Consider the following 21543-nt stretch of genomic DNA (forward strand, 5'->3'; position numbering starts at 1 on the left):
GAACTGAACTGAATGAGAATAAACCTGAAGCTGTGACACCGGTTTATGTGTTTGTATGAGCGGCTGTTGAGCTTTTGATTGTGATTCATTTATTTTCATTATGAATCAATCAGACGTGAAGAACTAAGGATTACTGATGACTGTGTGGCGGTCTTTGGGACAGGGAGCCTTAGATGTATTAGCCCCCAGTTTCACAGACAAGGCTTCAGGCTAGTCCAAGACTAAGATGCATGTTTGAGCTGTCTCAACTAAAAGTGCACCTATTTCATGGCTAAAAAACAATGTTATTTTGTGTATTTGGTGTAGTACTATGTGTTCATGTGGTTTATGGTTAAAAAAATTCCACATACCGTACATTTTTGTAGCTCCAGATTTCACTCTCTTCCTGAAACGCACAGCTCTGTGTCCCTGATTGGCCAGCTAATCTGTACGTTGTGACAGCAGGAAATGTGACGCTCCTTACCTTGTTTGAAAGATTAACTTACAGGCTGTGAGTCCGAAGCGGGAGGAATTATGATAACGTCGGTCTTGTCTACATCACTAAACTGTTTCCTACAATCTGTGTGTTTGTTGTAGTCCAAGAAAAGAGATTTACCTTGAAGACAAAAACTTGTCATCGTTTACTTTGGGGTTTTTACCTTATGCATATCGTTAACATGAACTAATACACACTTACACAACAAAGGAAATGTAAAATCGTGACTCCGACCATTGGTGCTCTTTAAATAAATTATTTTTACATTTTGCAGATTTTAAAATTAACTTGTCTCAAGATACACCAGAAACATATATATTCTAAGGTATGTTTATAAAAGATAGTTAAATATTTTAATTTAAATAAGGCCTAGTCCTGTCTTAAGCTAAGCCTTGTCTGTGAAACCAGGGGCCTCATTTATAAAGCGTGTGGGCGTTTGCACAGATTTGATCGTAAAGTGTGCGTAGGCAAAAATCCACGGCAAAGTCCATATTTATAAAAACTGTCTTTGACGTGGAAAAGTGCTTAGCGTCACGTCAGGGTCTGAGCAGACGTACAAACTTTTGCTTGTCTGATTGCTGCAGGTTTTTGGAAATATAAGTTATTCTTTCTGTTTGAAATTGGGTTTAAACATTGACAAGCGCTCTTTTATATGTCTGACATAAATTATGCATCGTTTAAAGGCGGAGATCTGAAACAGCTTGACTGCGCGCACAAGTTCAAGTTCATTTGAAAGGGGTACGCGCGTTTTCTGCACGTACGTTCGGTTTATAAATCACACGTACGCATTTTTGTTAAATGATCGTAAGATCAAATGTTGGATGGTTTTTACGCAGCATTTTATAAATGAGGCCCCAGGCCTAGGACATTTTAAACACATTTCATACCATACAAAAACATGACTGGTGTGCATCTTGAGATTATAAAAATGGTACTGATATATTTTACATGTCTGTTTTACGTTAGACAGCTCAAAATTTTTGCCTGTGACCAGGATTAATCCTCGTCTGGGAAACCACCACTGGGATGCGGATCTATCAGATGGATTTAAATGTGTGGCAGCTCTGCTGCTTATGTAATCAATTGAGTATAGACGGTTTCAACAGTAACAACATAAACAAGCGGCTGTCGTGGTCCGCACGTAACTTCCGGTAAACTCCGCAAAGAATAAATAACAACAAAGTTCTTTAAACGTAATTTATTTATATAACAAGCAAAAAAAACAACACATAAATTACCTAGTAAACCAAAACATTTGTTATTTTCGACGAGGCATTTGTTTAGAAACTAGTCAGACCATTAAAAAAAAGAAACCGGAAGAAAAGTTCGGATCCAGACGTGTATCGTGTCAGCGCGCGTGCGTACGATGAAGCCATCTATAAATGATTTTTTTAAAACAGGCCTTAGGACGAAGGTGTTTTTCTGTCTGAATGGCGCAGATGTGATTCTGTCTCTCCATCCGAGGTTTGCTTTTTCCGAGAAACATTTTTCATTCTGCAGTGCAGTGCCGAGTGTTTGAAAGGGAGAAAAGGAAAATGGTGTGTTAGGAAGATCCGTCCGGGTCCACACCAGAACCGTGAGAATGGGAACGTGCTGGAAAATCGCCTGTTTGTCCCACTGCAGCTGTGGTTACGTGAGGTCAGAGGTCAAGGGAGTTCGTCTGTGGATATCTGATGAGGTTTTACTGCATGACTCTCATTCTGTCAGGAAACACCTACAGTTGATGCTGTGTCATCGCTGGCCAAGCAGCTTCCTGAGACAGCCGACACAGTTACACACAGAGGTGGGAAAAAGTCAAAACCTGCCCCTCTACACGGAGACCGCGTGGCCGAAAGGGAAACTTGCGTAACTGTAATTCAGGACCCGACGCGTGCGACAACGCGTTATTCGCGGGTCACAGTGAGGCCTGGAGTGAAGCAACGAGATAAAAACCACATACACACAAACACACCTGCATAGTTTCATCATAACAGCAGTAGTTACTACGGTTACGACATCCAACACTGAGCACTTCCTGTGGTCACGCACACATAACAAACTCACGCGACACTAAAACCCGACTTCTTGGTCATTTTTCTTGTCATGTAAATCCCTCACTTGCACATACTGCACTAATAGCCTATACAGTAAATGTCTTTTGATTTTTTACCTGATTTAACTTTACTGTCATTGTTATGCACCTCAATACATAAAGACAATTTTCTTGTAAACGCACATTAACTTACTTGGCAATACACGACAGTGCCTTTAATTCAACTAGTGGACAAAAGTTGATCAGATGTTGTATTTGTATCATAAAATGAATTGAAACATTAAAACATCTTTTGTGGTTAATACATTTTTAATTAAAGCTGTTAGAAGAAAACATGATTATACAAGTGTCAAAAGTTTAAAATAGATGTTCACATATTACAGACACAATGGGCCTCATTTATAAAGCGTATAAAGATTTGGCCATGGATTTTTGCGTATGGACACTGTACGATCAAATCTGTGCGTACGCAAAAATCCTCTTTGGTTTTCAAAAAATTCTTTGATGTGGTTAGCGTCACATCTGGGGCCTCATTTATAAAGCGTGCGTACACACAGATTTGATGGTAAAGCGCGCGTACGCAGAAATCCAGAGCAAAGTCCACATTTATAAAAACTGTCTTCGACGTGATGAAGTGCTTGGCACCACGTCAGGGTCCAGACATACATACAGACTTTTTCTTGTCCGATTGCTGCAGGTTTTTGGAAATCTTGCTGCTGGAAAAGGATTTGAACTTTGACAGGCGCTCTTTATATGTTGACGACATTAATTGGGCATCGTTTAAAGGCGGAAATCTGAAACTGCTTAGCTGCGCACAAGTTTAAGATAATTTTTATTTATAGATTTCACATCTTTATGCTAATTTTTTGTGCACAGGTTTGTTTTATGAACAAACGTACGCACTTTTGAGACATGATCGTAAGATCAAATTTAGGATGTTTTCTACGTTGCATTTTATAAATGAAGCCCATTATCTGTGTGAATCATTATAGAAACCACAGCTTTTTAACATCACAATTTTATTGCAGCATGAAACACTTAGGTGTGATGTTTTAAATGCATGTCACGGTTGATCAGTTCATTTCGGCTGTTTGTCTCGAGTTTATCAAGACCAATAAGATAAATACAATGTATAGTTTTTCCTCTGTACACACTGTTTATATCATACATGATTCATACATGATGAACATCCAGACCTAAAAAGTTCACAGTTATTTCAGAGAGCGAATCTCTGTCCAGACATCCACAGATGGTTCACAAAACCATCAGCACCCAGTTCATGCTTCACCCAATATCTTTTACTCTATTTTATGTTTACCGTATTTCCGCCTTCCGATCTCGCTGACTACAGAACCCAGCGCTGCTCCCACAGCGCCTCCTACAATTCCTGCGAGAAACACACCCAGCGCCGCTCCCACCAGAGCTCCCACAGCAAGCTCCTTCGGCACACGCTTCGCACCCGAACCCGCCGCCCCCATGATGGAACGGAGCACTGAAGGAGGTTTGGCGCAAGAGGAGAGGAGCGCCGCGGAGTCCAGACGAACATTTTTCTCTGCTCCGGCCACAAGCTGCTGCTCCTCCTCCTCTTCCTCATTCAGAGCGTGCAGAGAAAAAGTCGAGTTCTTCCTGTCTTCTTTGTCTCGCTGTCTTTCCCTCCAAGTGGCAGAGATCTCCTCCTGTCTCCGCTGGACGTGGCTGCCGGCCTCAGGGTACAGCGAGCAGCTGTAGTAATCGCCTCCGCTCTCTCTCACTGTTTGTCGAACTTTGTCCAGCAGCTCCGTCAAGCCGCCCCTGTCCCCTCGCTGCAGCACATGGTAGCGGTCCCCGCATTTCTGCACGAGCTCCAGCATCTCTGGCTGCTTGGAGGCGATGTACCCCTCCACCCCTTCTACACCCGAGACTCCCTGCAGCAGTTCGGAGCGTGTAAAGAGGACGACGGTGTGCCGTCGAATGGCGTCAGGGCCGAAAACTTCCTCTAGCGCACGCAGGGCCGGCAGCTCGGAGTGTCCGGGTCGGTTGACGGGGATGCACAGCAGGAACACGTGAGGGCCCGGGGCACACAGAGCCACGCAAGAGGAGATCTGGCTTTTCACCTCCTCAGGAGATCTCTCTGAATCGAACCAGTCTGGCGTGTGGACCACAGACACCTGATGGTCCTGCACAACAGCTCGACTTTTCACGCACTGCTGAGAGGTCGGCGTGACTTCGTCTGCGTCGAAGACCTCGCAGCCCAGAATGAGGTTCCCGGCCTCACTCTTCCCAGAACCGCGGCGACCCAACAGGACTATCCTCAGCTCAGGGAGTGAAGAATCGTTCAGAAGATCAGAGGAGGACCAGGTTGATGTTGACGTAGATGAGATTGTTTCACTGCCATCCAAAACCTTCCCAATACTGTGATGAACTGGAACATTAAAGACAAAACATCAATGTTACACAAGCATAGCGGAAATTCACAGACGTAGATGAATGATGATCAGATCATTAAATAAAAAGCTTTTGGCCTAACAGATAATGAAATGGAGAAAAGTCCCATAGACATGAATCTCACTCACTGGTGTTGACGTAGCTCTGATTGTTTTGATCATCTGACACCTCCAGCATGTTACTGAGAATGGCGCCCTCTTGAGTTACAAACACATCATTCACATTTAAAAGACATTTTTTATTAATTTGACAAATTTGAACTTTTAATATTTCGCTTTAGTTTCTGTCAAAGTTTTCAGCACCTTTGGTGAGTTTGAAACTTGAGCTTCTCTCCAGTGGTGAATGCTTGAAGTTTGTTTCCTCAAACTCATATTGTCGTTGTTGTGAGTAAAGTCCGTTGACCAATCGAGTCTCAATCATGGCATCGGTTTCTGTTTCCTCTCTACTGATTTGTGTCCGTTGATCTGTGAATCCTCTCCAGCTTTTCTCCACCATTTGATCTCTTACAGGCTCCTGAATCTCTTTGAATCCTTCATTCATCAGGATCATCTGCTCCACCTGAACAACCGTTCAAATCATTGATGTATAATAAGGAAATGGATATTGTGTGGTGCAATTAATCATTTTTAATTCAAACAATTACAAAAACAAGATAATTGTGGTAAAACAATTATTGTGCAATTAAAATATAAATTGTGTGCTGTTGGACCGATGTGTTTGAAACTTTAAAGACACTACTGCTTTGACATGTGTAGTCTGCAACACTTACTTAAAGAAACGGTTAAATAAATACATGTTTTCAAAGTCACTGCCCAGCAGGCATTTCAACGTTGATTCGCCGTTTAAATGTTTTATTAACCTTTTGCAACCGTTTAGGATTAACTGTTGTATCAACGTTGAAACAAGAACTGACATTATTTCAATGTTGAAGGGCGGTCATATGCCTGCTGACTAATCGTGTTAAATAATCGCAATGATTTTGCCCATAATTGAGCAGCACAAGTATGACCTTGAACAGGGAGAGCTAAATCATTTTAGACCAATTTCAAAAACCTCCTGTTTCTTTCTAAAATACTAAAAGTCATGGCTAGCCAACTCCACACATTTTTAGAAGAAAACTACGTATGGAAATTTCAGATTCATGACTTTTGAACCCAGTTTGAACAAACATTTCACAGTTAAAACCACAGCATGAATGCATGAGAAGTGTGCTCGAGGTACACTGATGATCTCATACAGCGTTCAGTCTGCGCAGAGTCCGACTCACCTCCTCCAGAAGCGTGACAACCTGCTGCCTGTCCTGAGGTTTGCGGTTATTGATCACACGACAGCGGCCGCCACACCTCCTCACCACCTCCCGAAGCGCCGCCTCCCGACTCAGGTACTGCTCCAGACCGCGACTCGCCAGGTAATCTCCACAGGTGAGCAGCACCAGCGTGTGACTCAGCACCGACGGGCCGAATATTTGCTCCAGCTGATCCGGAATCCGCTGCTCCATCTCGGTAAACTCGTTGACTGGAATCAGTATGAGGAAGACGCGGGGCCCCGGGATGCTCGGGTCGAGGGCCCGTCGTGTCTCCGCCCGAATGTCGTCCTCCACCTGCCCGCCTCTCCAGTACCAGCGAGGGGTCTCCACCACGCTCAAACGCCGGCCTTCGGACAGCCCTCGCCGTACCTGACACTCGCGTGAAGAACCTGAGGGTCTCTGAGTTGAACTCTGACCCAACAGCGTGTCTGCTGTGAGGGTCTTTCCACAGCTGATGCTGCCCACCAAAACCAGACAGAGCTCAGAACCGTTCCTCTTCTCCAGAGAAGAAACTGAAAGAGGAAAAGTTCAAATGACATTCAGATTGACGCTCCGTCATTGTTTCTCACTAAACATTTAAGACATCACAGGAATTCAGTCTGAAGAATCTCATTCTGTGTTTATCTGCTGCAATGAAACCGAGCAGCTCACAGAAAATACATTCACTTCATTGAGCTTTCATTTTCTGATACAAGATTGACCTAGAACAACGTTAAACACGGCAAAAAATGATGCATTTTCTTGATAAGCAAAATGACCTAAGAAAACAAGTCTAGTCACTGAAAACAAGATAAAGTAGGAAAGTCATTTTTTTGCAAAGAATGCTCAAGAAGCTTAAATGCTCATGGGCAGTGTTGGGGGTAACTCATTACAAGTAACTTGCATTATGTAATAATATTACTTCTCTGAAGTAACGAGTAAAGTAACGCAATAATTAATAAATGTACACATTAATATTTGAGTCACTTTTTAAAAAAAGTAATGCGAGTTAGTTTTCAGTTCAATTAATTTATCGAACACCTAACCTGTCAAATGTCTTAAAAATAGGCACCAGAGAGGTGTTTTTGTTAACCATGGTATAATAAGAGGAATAATCGAATCTGGTCCTTTGAATCATAAGAAAATAATGCACACCTGCGGTGTCGTGAATTATTCCTTACATATTAACGGAGAATTACACACACTGCGTCCCGCTGAGTGGGAACAGTTTAAGTCAGAAACGGAGATGGCAGGGCTGAGCTTGACATTTTTGCGACGGAAATATGCAATTTCTGAATTCTGAACTTCTCCGTCATAAAAAACACCTACAAGGCCTGAAAGAGATCAAGCCTCAGACAAGTAAGAAAAAGTAACGCAAAGTAACTTAAGCATTACCTTCCATGAAAAGTAACTAAGTAACGGAATTCGTTACTATTTTGGGGGGTAACTTAAAGCAACACTATGTAGTTTCCATGTAAAAATATGACTTTAAAATGAGCTCCCACTTGTGGTTGAAAAGCGCAACAGTGCCTGGTATCAGACACTCTTCTGCAGGTAGGGGGAAGGGCGGGGCTGTGTGCTTGTAGCAGCTAGGAGGCTGCTCAGGTTGCAGCAACAGTACAATTTGTCCAGTTAAAAGTTGTTCTATCACTGAAATAATTTTAGAGACATTATTTAAAAAGGTAAAAAAAACTACATAGTGTTGCTTTAATATGATAATGCATTACTTTCAAAAGTAACTTCCCAAACACTGCTCATGGGTTCAAAACATAAAGATAAAATGTAAACCATATCATTCATTGTTAATCACTTTAGATCAAAGCATCTGACAAATGCACAAATATAAAAAATGTATTTTTCTCTAATTTAGTCGATTCCAGCTACATTTAACACACCGTCTGTTTTTAACCACATAATTTAGTAAGAATGATGTTGAAATTTTGTTTTATTCCAATTGATTTAAAATAACACAGTCAGAAATAATATTAACACATTAACATCATTTTCTGATCATGCACTGACACATATAGATAAAGACCAACACAGATTTTAGGAGAAAATTGAAGTCAACGTGAAGATGATGTCATTCATTCATTTATATATAAACTCTAGTCTGTTCTGTCTGAGGTTTAGGATTTATTGTTCTGTGACATCTAATAAAAACACACACAAGACACCAGTCAGTCCAGTTCAACAACATTCAAACACACTCACGCACATACAAGAACTCATTATTTCACCAGATTAATCACTGAAATATATCAAATTATTCCTCTGTTTGTGGATTTATGACATCTAAAGACATCACACACCTGAAGCTGTAATTCTGACATCACATTTCTAAAACACAGTTCTTCATTAAACATGACAACATCATCATCATAACCTCACCAGCACATAAACTCACATCAGTATTAAGACATGTTATAATTTTACCATGAGAAGAGAAATCCATGGTGCTGTTGGAGAGATGTCTGTATGTGTCTGAAGTGAGTGATCCTCTCACGCTGTCAGTCACCGCACGTCCTCACAGTACAACCTGCTGTCATTCGGATCAGTGCTGGGTGGAGGAACCACAATCCATGCATCTGAATCACACTAATGCAGCCGCACCCACAACAAAAATCCTGCAGACCGCTGAAGGTGTGTCAGTTTCACCTGAGCTGATCACACACACACACACACACACACACACACACACACACACACACACACACACCTGTGCTGTAGACGGTCTGCATGCATACTAAAGATCTGATATGTGATAAATGTGGACTTTTCACCAGAAATTCAGCAGAACATTCCATCATGAAACACAAATAAGCGTCATCATATAGGGAAGCGAGTGATGACACAACAAACCAAACACAATCCACAACAAACAGACTGATTCAGAGTTAAAAGAGCATATTAAAATTCAGCTTTATTGGAGAAAAACACAACAGAAATATAAAATCAAAGACAAAGCTAAAAATGGAGCGTTGTTTGTTTAAGGAGCAGGTTACAAGTTGAAGTGTCTGTGGATTTGTCCAGTGCAAAACTGCATTTGAGTCTTTTCTTGATGTAGGGATGATTTCATCGGCCAGTAGAGCAGCACCATCAGGACCGATGCGTCTCCGTTATAAACCCGGCATCACGTAGGCAATGTTATCTAGAGTGTTTGACTGATAACAGACAGATTCAAGGTCAGAATTAAATCATTTCACTCAACTCATGTTTATAATAATCCATCAAAGAATCAGTACCAGCAGATGATGTGGACATCCGTTGAGCTCTGAGACCTGTGTGGTCAGACAGACCAAAGGACCCAAAGCACAGAGAACCGAGTCCAAGAGAACCGACAGAGAACCAGATACTGTCACCATCCCCTACATGAGACACACAATAATGTGATGGTTTTGAGGCCCTGACACCGTCTCCGGTTACTCTCTGCATTCATTACACGTAAAGATCAAAGAGGACAACATGTTCAGACTAACTCTTTCTTTTAACTCACAGGTTGGTATGAGCGTTACTAGGAAATCTGATCCCATCAAAACAAACTTTACCAGTAAACATAAAAACTCACCAGCCGGACAGACGAGACGTGAGTGCGAGTGAATGTACACGAGTCATTTACCTCCGTCTCCTGTAGTCTACGGCCAATCAGAGACAGCGATTCGCCCAGCAGGTGCAGGTGAGCGGCAGCATCGATTGGATCCACATCAGGGTCTCTGAGAGAGGAAAGCGTCGGCGTGTTTGCAGGCAATAACGCTGATCCGTTCTGGAGCGAATCGACTGCTGTTTCATGTCTCTTCTGCACACTGACTCCTTCTGCAGGTGGATGATGACCTCATCAAACATCAACGCAGCATCGCTAGGATCCATGTGAACTGTCAGGTTACTGACCTTTAGGCTTGCCGCTGTCTTTCGGCTGTCGAGACGTTTGATGCTGTTTGACGTGTTTGATGGCGTCTGATTTCATCTGTTTCCGCTGAAGATAGTCGGATCTCTCTCGCCACACCTGAGAACCACCAAAGTGTGAGCAGAACAGAACAGCAGCACCTTACACACGTGTGTCATCATGACTAATGATGATGATGATGATGATGATGATGGGCACCTGTTTGTCTCCTTCTGGAAGCTGCTTCCAAGCATCAGCCAGCCGCTTACTCAAGTCTCCGAAGTCTGAATGGACAACACGACAGACACTTTACAGTCTGATACAATAAACATTTACTTTATAAAAATACCATATATCCTTTATATTTCATCCCATATATGAACATGACATGTACTGCTGTGTATCTCTCATACAATGCTAATTTGTTAGAAAGGCTATGCAATTAAACTGCACATGACACTGATACTCTATCTGACTTCTCTGGTTATAAGTCATTTGTCCAGGTGAGATTATAATGGATGACAGACAGACTTACCGAGTCCTGGCTCCTCCTCCAGAATGCTGTTTCTGTACTCCTTATAAAAGATCTGATATGCTGTCAAAACCTTCTTTTTCTGAAAGACAGCGAGAGCGAAACCATGAAAGATTAACGCTTCACACAGATTCATGAGTACTGGAAGTGAAATCTTAAATAACAGCTATTGTTGTCGTCTACTAAATAAAGCTAGGGCCAAGATTTATTAAATCAGATTTTTAAAATGTGAGACCACAAACATGATGAAAAAGAATCAATGATTTAAAATGTTTGTTCCTATAGTGTGTGTTCATGACAGCACACCATCAGATTAACTTCACAAACACCGCTCAAGTCTCAGCTGAGAACACAGGAAATCTCGTGGAGATCTCGTGATGTTTCTTGCGGCCAAAAGTGACTTCACATTAAACAAACATGGCGAACAATGAGCAAAAATAAATGTCATTAATACAATGAACTGCTTTACGACTGTGCCTGCTGCTCCATGTAGTTGTTAAGTTGTTTTATCAGCTCGCTTTCTGATTGGGTATCTTTTGTTTCACGTGACAATCTACAGCGTGTGTGTGTGCGTTTGTCCTCAGGGTTTCCCCCACACATAACAAAGATTTCTGATAATGTTCAATATTTACGATTTCGATCAGAGCGCCTCTGACGTATGCCACGCAACCACAGTAAAATCTGATAAGATAATCGGTTCATAAATGTAGATGATTGGGACTTTACCGAGGATTGTCATAAGGGGGAAAATCAGCCCGATTATCTTGTGGTGTGTATCTGTGTGTGTGCTTTATTTCTTACAGACTGTCTGCTCACTGAACACTGACATCAAACAATAAATCTAAGCACAAAAGAAATGAGCAAAAAATATTTCTAAAGCTCATAAACATTAGATTGATCACACTTACGGTGGATTATTATTAATGAACTGATCACAGATAACAGAAACCTGACTTATATATATTGGTGGTTTAATGAGTTTACTCTACTAGGCTACTCGTATAAACACAATTCACATGCGGTTGGTCATGGCAGCGATGTCTACAGAGAGATAATGTTACTCAGACACAAGACAAAGGCTGAAATCATTTCAAGTGCTTTCTTTCTTTTCTTTTAAACACAAAGTCAGCTTATATGGCTATTATCATGGCGAGAATAAAGTCTGATTATATAACGTAAGACTAGAAAAGATTCAAATTAATTTCAACAACAATTCTTAGAAATATGTATGGATTAACTTGATTAAAAAAAATTGAAAGTATCAACTGAAAATGGTTTCTCACAGATTCAGAGGTAATACTAATAATAGTAGAATGTGTTTAATAGAAAATGAATTCTGGCAAAGAAAACAACCCTGCTTTTCTTGCACCGATCATGTGTCCTGCAGACTTCAGCTCCAACACACCTGTCTGTAATTATCAAACACCTCCATTAGCTGTTTCAGCTAAAATCTGAAGGATGGTGGCTTAATACCAGGAGCAGGGTTGGAGACACCTGATCTACACCATCTCAGGGTCCTACATTCATTTCTTAAAGATCTCTGATAGTACACCAGTAGTACTCATGCTCCTAACATTCAGCACAGGTGGAAAGTTTTCCCTCCTCTGTTAGAAAAAAATCTCCTGGTATGAAGCACTGTCAATAGCATGCCAAACCAGCAGATGGCGATATATCTCTAACCGTAAAGCCAGAAGCCATTGCAGTTTCCCCTGAGCACGCCACAGGCTTTCCCCGGCTACACGACAACGCTGTAACCAGAGTTTGTAAAAAACTTCACCCTAGCGGATTTTTTAAAAAGTTTAGTTTCAGTCACCTGATACTGCGTTTGGACAAAATCAAACACAATGAGTTGATCTGAAGAGCTCAGCGACTTCACGTGTGGTACTGCAACACTATGTGCACTGTACCAGAGTATATTTAACCCATAAAGTCTGGTCTGTTTGACACAGAGTCACTGAGTGGAGTTAACAACTGCTAACTAAGGCACATAAACATCACCAGAGTTCTGCTGATATCTTAGTTAAAGATTGATGTGTCCAGCTATAAAATAAATTCCAAAAGTAGGGATGCACCAAATTTTTGCCAACCGAAATGATTCAGCCAAAAATAGCAACAAAAAATTATCATTTTCAGTGTTTGGTTGACAAGATGACATGATCTAATATAATCTAACCAGCACAGAGTGAGAGACACGCAAATGCAGCAAACATGTTAGTGAAAGCATTGTAAAGTGTCAGAGAAAGATCATACAGCACTACAAGTTTCATTTAAAGACATCCTGAACACCATGCACCGTATGAGAAAGACACGGCAGGGCGATCCTGGTTATCTGCTGAATGCACAAGCACAGAGAACGAGAGACTTTAGCCCTTCATCTCATGACATAGAGCAACTGCAGCGCATAATAAAGCTTCCTAAAACCAGTAAAGTCCTACAATGACAAACACGCTGACTCGTCTTAAATAGGAAAAACGTTGATGTGTTTGGTCACTTCTAACTTTAACTCTAAATGGTACCATTGAATGAATGGGGCTAAGCTGAATGCTATCGAAGCGTCGCAGCGCGCTCCAGCGCTTACCTGCACGCACACAGATGATAGAGGGATGTATCAACAATTCTTAGTTAAGGTAATAACATATTTTAATATTGAAAATGAGTAGACTATTCCTTTAACATGCAACACCACTCATTTATCACTGTAAGTTTCTTAAGGCAGAGTAATGAAGGGTTAGGGTTAGGTTATTTGTATATTGCGAGGGAATAGAAGATCAGATTAATATCCATTTAGCCAAGACTCAGTTATGTGGTCGAATGTTTTAACAAGTCAGATATCTATCTGATCAGAGAAGTGACCAGGTGTTAAAGGCCCTATAATGACTGCTGAATTGCTAAAAAAATGTTCATTGTTAAATAAAGTGAAATAAATATACTATTCTGAATGTTACTTGTGCAATGGTGTGGAAATTAGCAAAATGAAAAAAAAAACATCTTCATTTTATTCGGCTTCAGCCAAGAATTTTCCTTTCAGGGCATCCCTATGCAAAAGCTGAAAAAATCTCTTCACGCAGAAGGTGCACCAGCAGACAAACGCCTGGAAACAGAGACATAGAGCGCATGCACATGTTGCAGGCTCAAAGATTTAACCGAGATCCAAGCGCTCTATCCTCCCCATCATTAGTAGACACGCCCCTTGCTGCTGATTGGCTAAAAGTGTATTCTAGTACTCTGCCAGACACACTTTACCAAAGCGTTTTATCCAATGATTCAAATGACTTCATAACATTAGCTAACTGCATGATTTGTGGCATCATCAGATTCAACTTTTGCTCTCTCTCATCACCTTGTCTTTGCTCTTTCGTTTGCCTCCTTCCTCTCTCTTCTTCTTCTTCTTCTCCTCACGCCTGTGATGACCCCCACTGTGTGCACTCCATTCTGCGCTGCCATTGGCTAAGACAAGAGGTGAAAGATGAAAATGGAGCAGTGACATTCAGACTCACAGCCGTGCCGATGACGTACCTGCTGCTGTTTTACTGCTGTGTTTCTTCTCACGATGTCTGTCTTTCTTTTTCTTACTCTTCTTGCTTTTCTTTTTCTTCTTATTGTGAGACAAAGATTCGTGGATCGTAAGTTTCCCGCATCCGCTGCCGTCGGCGGACGATGATCCGCTGCTGTCGGCCGCAACATCGTGACATCCACCGTAATGACCTGACAATCACCACATCAATCAAACACAACAACAACATGAGACTCCACACAGCTGGCAGATGGGTTGATGGCACCAGAGATGATGTCATCACAACTCTCTGGTGTAGACCGGGGAAAACGGTTCACATAAACCGCAGACAAACTTTTGCTCTCTCTAAACCTGACAGGTGTAAGAAAACATCACCCCCACCTTCCAACTCCACCTCCTCGCCCACCACGGGCACCACCTGCGGCTGCTTCCTGGATGAGGAGGGGTCTTTCCTGCGCTCCTTCGATGGGGAGAAGGAGGGACGCGGCGCTTCGGAGCCCACGGCTGTCGGGGAGGTGATGGCCTGCAGGAGACCCATGGCTGTCATGGTCGTCTGAGGAGAACCCGACGGGTCAGGAGACAACAGATGCGACCGGTGACTCTCTGAAGACCGTTTCTGCTTTTTGTGGTGAGATCCAGAGCTGTGGTCTACATGAGAGACACGTTAACAACCCAACACACATTTAACAATAACACACACAAACACAGACGTGACGTACCTTTGTAAAAATGTTCTTCATGTTTGATTTTCTTCTTGTGAATATCGCTGCTTGTGTAAAAGCCGTGAGAGTCCTGTGAAGAGCACAGTTCAGTTTCTGTTTGATGAGAGCAGATGATTTATATGATGATGATGATGATGTCAGTACCTTTAGTTGTTTCTTCGAGGACTTCCTGACCTCTGCGTCAATGATCTCTTCTTCTCTCAGCAGATCTTTGTAAGATCTTCTCTTCTCTCTCTGACTCCGACCCGCGACCAGACTCACCTCACTCTCCATCTACACAAATACACCCGTGTTTACGTCAACTTAAAGGAGCTTTATTGTCATGATTGTGTCACTTACAATATTGCCAAAGCATTATACATAAAACAAGAAACATACAATAATACAATAGTAAGAAACATTAAGGTGTGATTAAGTTATGGTGATGGATGAAGTACTACTGCAAATAAAGTCAGAGGATTTTAACAATATTAAATAGACTTTGAAATATAAACGTGTGAAGTATACAAATGTCATGAAAATGTTTTATTACAGTTAAAGTGATTTTATTAAATGTAGTAAAATAAAGTTTAACTGTAATAACCATGTTATTTTATTTGTAGTTAAGCCATGGTTCAGTGTGTCTATTTAAATATAATCGTGTGTATTTGTATGAGTGAGTGTTTATACGTGTATTGTTTATAGCTGCTAACACGCTAGCCGGCTAAACTTATATATCAGTCAGTGTATAATCCATACAAACTAAACGCCGTTTCTCTGGGGAACAGAATGACGTCATATGTTCGTATGTATAATATTGATGAACTGTATGTTCATTCACTAAAGCAAATGCGTTTCATTACCTTTATAAAACATTAAATCCCTCTTATCGTCATCTTGGCCGTGCGCGTCAGTTACTCACCGGATTGTAACTTGGCGCGCCGTGACGTCATGGCGCACGTCAGCGCCTCTAGCGGTCTGGCGGTGTATTGTAGCGTCACGGTAATCTACCAAACCCAGGCAGGAACGCGATACAAGTCAACAGATTTATGTCCTGCAGTTTTCAGCTATTGTGTCTGTTGTTTTTCTTCTTATTCTTCCTATTTTTTTTGTGTCTGCTAATGCGTTCCGTAATTAAAACGAAAACTATATCTGTATTATAGTAATATTAACTACATATTCAGGAACGTAAACAGCGTTTAAGTTGCGTATTTGAACACATTTCTCCAGTATATATTTATTCGTGTCAGTATTCACACGCAGTACAAACAAAAACCTTCAGATTGTTGTCTGAGTCATGTTTACCGAGCGCGTTCTGCTGGCTCATGGTTAGCGCGTTCACGCTGAGTCACGCTTATGCTTTTCTGTTATCGCACACACGCACACAACAAATCAAACACACTACAAATCACACACAACGCACAACATTTACACAATAAACATTAACCTGCGGTATACATCCGCGAGCTCTTATCAGATATTTAACATGAATTCGCAGTAAAATAAAAAGTTTTTGAGAGTTATGAGATTTAAAGTCGAATTATCAAATGCCAGATGGTTTGAGTTAAATATCAGATTTCTGAGATCAGATATATGAAAGGACGGTGGATTTCCACATATGCACTCGAGATCACGTGATGAAATTCTTTCAGAGTCATGTTTTCAACATCACACCTCGTCCTATGAGCTCCATGTGTTGAGTCATGTTTAGCTGTGGACCTCCTCCTCCTCCCATTGTCCTGTGATCTGCTGCTGTTTTCCTGTCTCACTCACTCATTGTGTCTTTGTGTGAAAGAGAGAGAGAGAGAGAGAGAGAGAGAGAGAGAGTATATATAGAGAAGATCACTCCCGTCAGATCATTCAGTATCAGACATCAGAAACGTTCATCTGCTGAGATCTTTGATAAACAGAGTGAGTAAATCTTTTGTCTATCTTCATTTTTAAGCTTTTAGAACAGAGATATTTTTACTGTCAGCTGCGTTTTATGTTTATCACAGTGGATTCTTTAATTCTTTAGAAATTCCAATGATATGTGTTTAAAGTCACAGGTTGTGTTTTTGTTTTTGCTCAGAGAAATACAATGGAAAAAACCCTGACACAGCCGATCACAGACAGGTGAATCCCTCGAACTCTTCTGTCCTTAAATTTGATTCATTTAAAGGATAACTCAAGAGATGTTTAGCACAACAACATCAACAGACAGACGATTGAAATGTGACAGTGACAGACAGACAGTGAATAATAATGATTGAACGGGTAGTTGTCGCAGTTGAAGGATTGAGTGGTGATTATGTTTGTGTGTGTTTCCTTGAAGTGATCTGTCTGAACAGATTAAAGCCGTCACTAAAGACAGTCACACAAGAGCAGAAAACACTGAACTGATGCTGAGCTACCAGAGAGGACAGGTGTCCCTAAAACAATATCAGGTAACCTGTCAATTATCTTAATTCAGATCGATCTCAGCTATTGAGAGTTTTAGCGATAGATGCATGTTGACCTCGACTGATAAAAACGTATCTGATTTGTGTCCTGCTGTATTTTCAGATGCTTCTGTGTTCGCTCTATAAGATTTATGAGGCGTTAGAGGAAGCTCTCGACAGGAACGTCGCGCACGACTCCGTGGCTCCCATATACTTCCCACAGGAGCTGGCACGTCTGCCGTCCATCGAGAAAGACCTGGAGTATTTCTACGGTCAAAACTGGAAAGAGAAGATCACAGTCCCGGCCGCCACGCTGAGATACGTCCAGAGACTGAAAAAGGTGAACGACCAGATCTATCTAGTTTAGCCTTGTTTATAAATATGTAATGACTGACTGGTATCCGGTTCTCTAGCTGTCTGTATCAGGTTAGCCGAAAACCTTTTAAGAGGACGTTTAATACAGTCTGCAAAATATTTATCATCTCATACTGTATTAATAAAACTCATAAAGTTGATGTTTTCTCCTTCAGGTGGGCAGAGATCACCCTGAATACCTGTTAGCCCACGCTTACACGCGCTACCTGGGTGACCTGTCGGGTGGCCAGGTGCTGGGCCGGATTACCCAGAAGTCTTTGGGACTGAAGAACGGAGAGGGCTTGTCGTTTTTCTCATTTCCTGCGGTTAGCAGCCCAAACCTCTTTAAGCAGCTGTACAGGAGCCGTATGAACAGCGTGGAGCTGACGGAGGAGCAGAGGAGAGGAGTCCTGGAGGAGGCCATCACTGCGTTTGAGCTCAACATTCAGGTGAGGTTTCATTGTGTACTCATAGTGATGATCATTTTATTATTCATCAGAGGGAATTGTTAAGTGATTTTGTGCTCCTCAGGTTTTTAATGAGCTGCAGAACTCTGTGTGTGAGACAGAAAACAACATGAGACAGAGACACACAAAACAAAAAGACAACGCAACGACTGCAGGTGAGACATACACATAGACACAAACAGAAATAACACGACACAAAGAGAAGACATGTTTCAGTGTAATGTTTGTGTCTCCTCAGATCTTCCAGTGTCTGAATCGAGCAGCTCGTCTCTGATCCCACAGTTTGTGCGAACGCTGCTGGGTGTGTTTGTGATTCTGGCTGTCGGGATGGTTTATGTCTTTTAAACAGACATAATAAAGAGTTGACATGTATAATAGAACCTCACTTTAATGCATCAATTTAAAACACACATCATTAAATGTCTTTGTATTTTAAGTAAAAAAATACTGTGTTTTTACTGTACATGAATTCAGATCAGATGTCTAATCTGTGTTTTATATTTATTATTATGCATTTCATTCCAGGATTGAATGCTCAGAATCTTTTTGTATGAATGTATATACATATGCATTTGTTGTATGAATACTATATTTTTGTAATAAACTCATTTGAGGATTTAGTATTTGATGAAATGTTTGGTCTCTCATATGTTTCTTTAATACATGTAGCAAAAAAATGAAAGAGAAAAGATCATTTTTTCCCTATAATTTTCTGGGGACCCCTTAGAACCTCCTGGAGCCCAGTTTGAAAACCCCAGGTGTAGTCTATGTAATACGCAGAATAAGAAAGGTCACAGATTTCCATATACCCACTTTAAAAAGCGTGATGATTGAATCGGTAGTTGCCCTGATATATATCTTTGTGGTTCAGTGCCCTACAGAGTTTACCTCGATCAAACACACCTGAGCATGCTAATACATATCTTCATGATCACTGGAAAATAACAGGTAGGTTAGTTTAATCAGGGTTAGAGCTAAACTCTGCAGAGCACCGGCCCACCAGGGTAGGACTTGAGGAACCCTGCATTAGGCTATGGTAGCGTAAGAAATATTCTGGCAGGAACCCTGCTGAAAAATCCAGCTAGGACCAGCATAGACTGGTAGCTGGTTTAAGGTGGTTTACGCTGGTCCTCCCAGCCTGACAAAGCTGGTCCGGGAAACGCATTCAGATAGAATTCATAGGGAGCGTAATAGAATTCAGTTTGAATTATAAACAGAGCGCCTTTGTGATAACTAGACTAAACGAATATTTAAAAACTAAACTACAATACTAATTTCTCACTAGAAATGTAATCAAAAGGTGTAGAAAGTGAAAACAACTTTATTTACACAAAATTTGTGATCCAGACGGTTTTTGGTTACCATTTTTTTCTGAACTCGATTACATTTCCTGTGCCCGCCCCTGCACAGGATTGTGGGTCAAGACAATGAAAATATCTCAGGAGACAGGAAGTAAACACAACAGCACCACAACATATGCTGGTATGACCAGCATGGGATGCTGGTGCTAATGCTGGATTGTTGCTGGTTTAGCTGGTGCTAATGCTGGTGCTGGTTTAGCTGGTTTTCACTAGCAAACCAGCACCAAAACACAACATATGCTGGTCTTGCTGGTATGCTGGTCTTATCAGCAGGGTAAGGCACACCTGTGCAAATATTATGCTATTTAAACAGTATCTTTATATGTCACACCTGTGAGGTGGATGGATTATAAAGGAGAAGTGCTCACTAACAGAGATTTATACAGATTTGTAAACAATATTTAAGAGAAATAGGCCTTTTGTGTACATAGAAAAACTCTGATATCTTTGAGTTCAGCCCTTGAAAAACTGGGGCAAAAATTAAAGTGTTGCGTTTATAATTTTGTTCACTGTATCTTTTTTATCAGACCCGCATATTAATGATCTTCTCCACTTTGGTTCTGGTGTCTAATATTATATGATGGTCTTGTAATAATTATTATAGAAATGATTCCTGAACACTGCACCACTTGTATAATGTGCAAAAACAAGCTTCGATATAAAGTAATATGTGGTCATCTGAAATGTGCATTAATTTTACTGTATGGTAATGTTAACTATCACTAGTTGTCAGATAATCAGCTAATGAAAGAGCAGAACATTTTTCTCCTTTCATGGGTTAGCCATGGTGTGGTCTAATTAGATGTTGATTAACGCTAAACCAGTTTAAAACTTATGCTGGGTACACACCAAAAGATTTTTTACATTAAAACAGCACACCACAAACAAACAGATTTTCAATCAGAGTCTCGACTGTGAACACAGGAAATCTGCATGGTGCAAGATATGCAGGACGAAATTTCAACGAAAGTGTTTGGAATGATTTTCACAGAAAATTAAAGGGGATAAAAAGAAAAGGGTTTGGGTGAAGTCATGGAGAAAGCGGGAACATCAGGTCTGTATAAGTTACTCTGCATCAAATTCACTTTGTGCTGCGCATGACTGCTCCGTCTTCCATCATCTCGCTTTCTGATTGGATATTGTTTCGATATTGTTCTAGAATGAGTGCCTATAAAGGTGAGAGGGAAAAATCACAGTATACTCCACAAACCACTTTTAGTCACCCAGTATATTTGCCACAAACCGCTGCTGGCACCCAGTATACCCACCGCAAAATGCCTGCTGGTCACCCAGTATACTCACCACAAACCACTGTTAGTCACCCAGTATACTCACCACAAACCACTGTTAGTCACCCAGTATACTGACCACAAACCACTGTTAGTCACCCAGTATACTCACCACAAACCACTGTTAGTCACCCAGTATACTCGCCGCAAACCACTGTTGGTCACCCAGTATACTCGCCGCAAACCACTGCTGGTCACCCAGTATACTCCCCATAAAACACTGCTGGGCACCCGGTATACTCGCCGCAAACCACTGTTGGTCACCCAGTATACTCGCCGCAAACCACTGCTGGTCACCCAGTATACTCGGCATAAACCGCTGCTGGTCACCCGGTATACTCACCGCAAAATGCTGCTGGTCACCCAGGATACTCGCTACAAACCACTGCGGTTCACCCAGTATACTCGTCGTAAACCACTACTAGTCACCCAGTATATTCGCCACAAACCGCTGCTGGCACCCAGTATACTCACCCCAAACCACTGCTGGTCACCCAGGATACTAGCCGTAAACCGCTGCTGGTTGCCCAGGATACTCGCCGCAAACCACTGCTGGTCACCCAGTATATTCGCCATAAACCACTGCTGGGCACCCAGTATACTCACCGCAAAATGCTGCTGGTCACCCAGTATACTCGCCCTAAACCACTACTAGTCACCCAGTATATTCGCCGCAAACCGCTGCTGGCACCCAGTATACTCACCACAAACCATTGCTGGTCACCCAGTATACTCGCCACAAACCGTTGCTGGGCACCCGGTATACTCACCCCAAACCACTGCTGGTCACCCAGGATACTAGCCGT

The 21543-nt window shown here is 41.6% G+C and overlaps 3 protein-coding genes and 1 pseudogene across 5 annotated transcripts; 2 read left to right on the top strand and 2 right to left on the bottom strand.

The window, feature by feature from the left end:
• LOC141365605 (uncharacterized) overlaps nt 1-21543 on the top strand; it is a 251496-nt pseudogene that overhangs the window by 144250 nt on the left and 85703 nt on the right.
• LOC129450166 (GTPase IMAP family member 8) lies at nt 3510-8970 on the bottom strand. The gene is made up of 5 exons (XM_055212692.2): nt 8653-8970; nt 6199-6749; nt 5234-5489; nt 5060-5128; nt 3510-4908 (listed from the first exon to the last, which is right to left on the bottom strand). The coding sequence occupies exons 1-5, from the start codon at nt 8669-8671 to the stop codon at nt 3806-3808; spliced, it is 1998 nt and encodes a 665-aa protein (XP_055068667.2). The 5' UTR covers nt 8672-8970; the 3' UTR covers nt 3510-3805.
• Nucleotides 9107-16540, bottom strand: LOC129450167 (HMG box-containing protein 4). Of its 3 annotated transcripts, none has more exons than XM_055212694.2 (12): nt 16521-16540; nt 15012-15140; nt 14865-14937; nt 14527-14793; nt 14148-14336; nt 13972-14078; nt 10635-10713; nt 10319-10383; nt 10105-10219; nt 9785-10029; nt 9462-9645; nt 9107-9380 (listed from the first exon to the last, which is right to left on the bottom strand). In XM_055212694.2, exons 2-12 carry the CDS (start codon nt 15138-15140, stop codon nt 9364-9366), a joined length of 1470 nt encoding a protein of 489 aa, XP_055068669.2. In that variant the 5' UTR covers nt 16521-16540; the 3' UTR covers nt 9107-9363. The 3 variants fall into 3 exon arrangements, with proteins under 3 accessions (XP_055068669.2, XP_055068670.2, XP_055068668.2); XM_055212695.2 differs by lacking the exon at nt 16521-16540 and adding an exon at nt 15710-15867 and having other exon boundaries at nt 9462-9584; nt 9836-10029; XM_055212693.2 differs by lacking the exon at nt 16521-16540 and adding an exon at nt 15710-15867.
• On the top strand, nt 16714-18720 carry LOC129450169 (heme oxygenase). Its single transcript, XM_055212699.2, has 7 exons — nt 16714-16757; nt 16918-16961; nt 17161-17272; nt 17391-17606; nt 17797-18069; nt 18152-18242; nt 18326-18720. The coding sequence occupies exons 2-7, from the start codon at nt 16927-16929 to the stop codon at nt 18430-18432; spliced, it is 834 nt and encodes a 277-aa protein (XP_055068674.2). The 5' UTR covers nt 16714-16757; nt 16918-16926; the 3' UTR covers nt 18433-18720.

This window comes from Misgurnus anguillicaudatus, chromosome 8 (assembly GCF_027580225.2).
Source record: "Misgurnus anguillicaudatus chromosome 8, ASM2758022v2, whole genome shotgun sequence".
NCBI classification, from domain to species: Eukaryota; Metazoa; Chordata; class Actinopteri; order Cypriniformes; family Cobitidae; genus Misgurnus; species Misgurnus anguillicaudatus.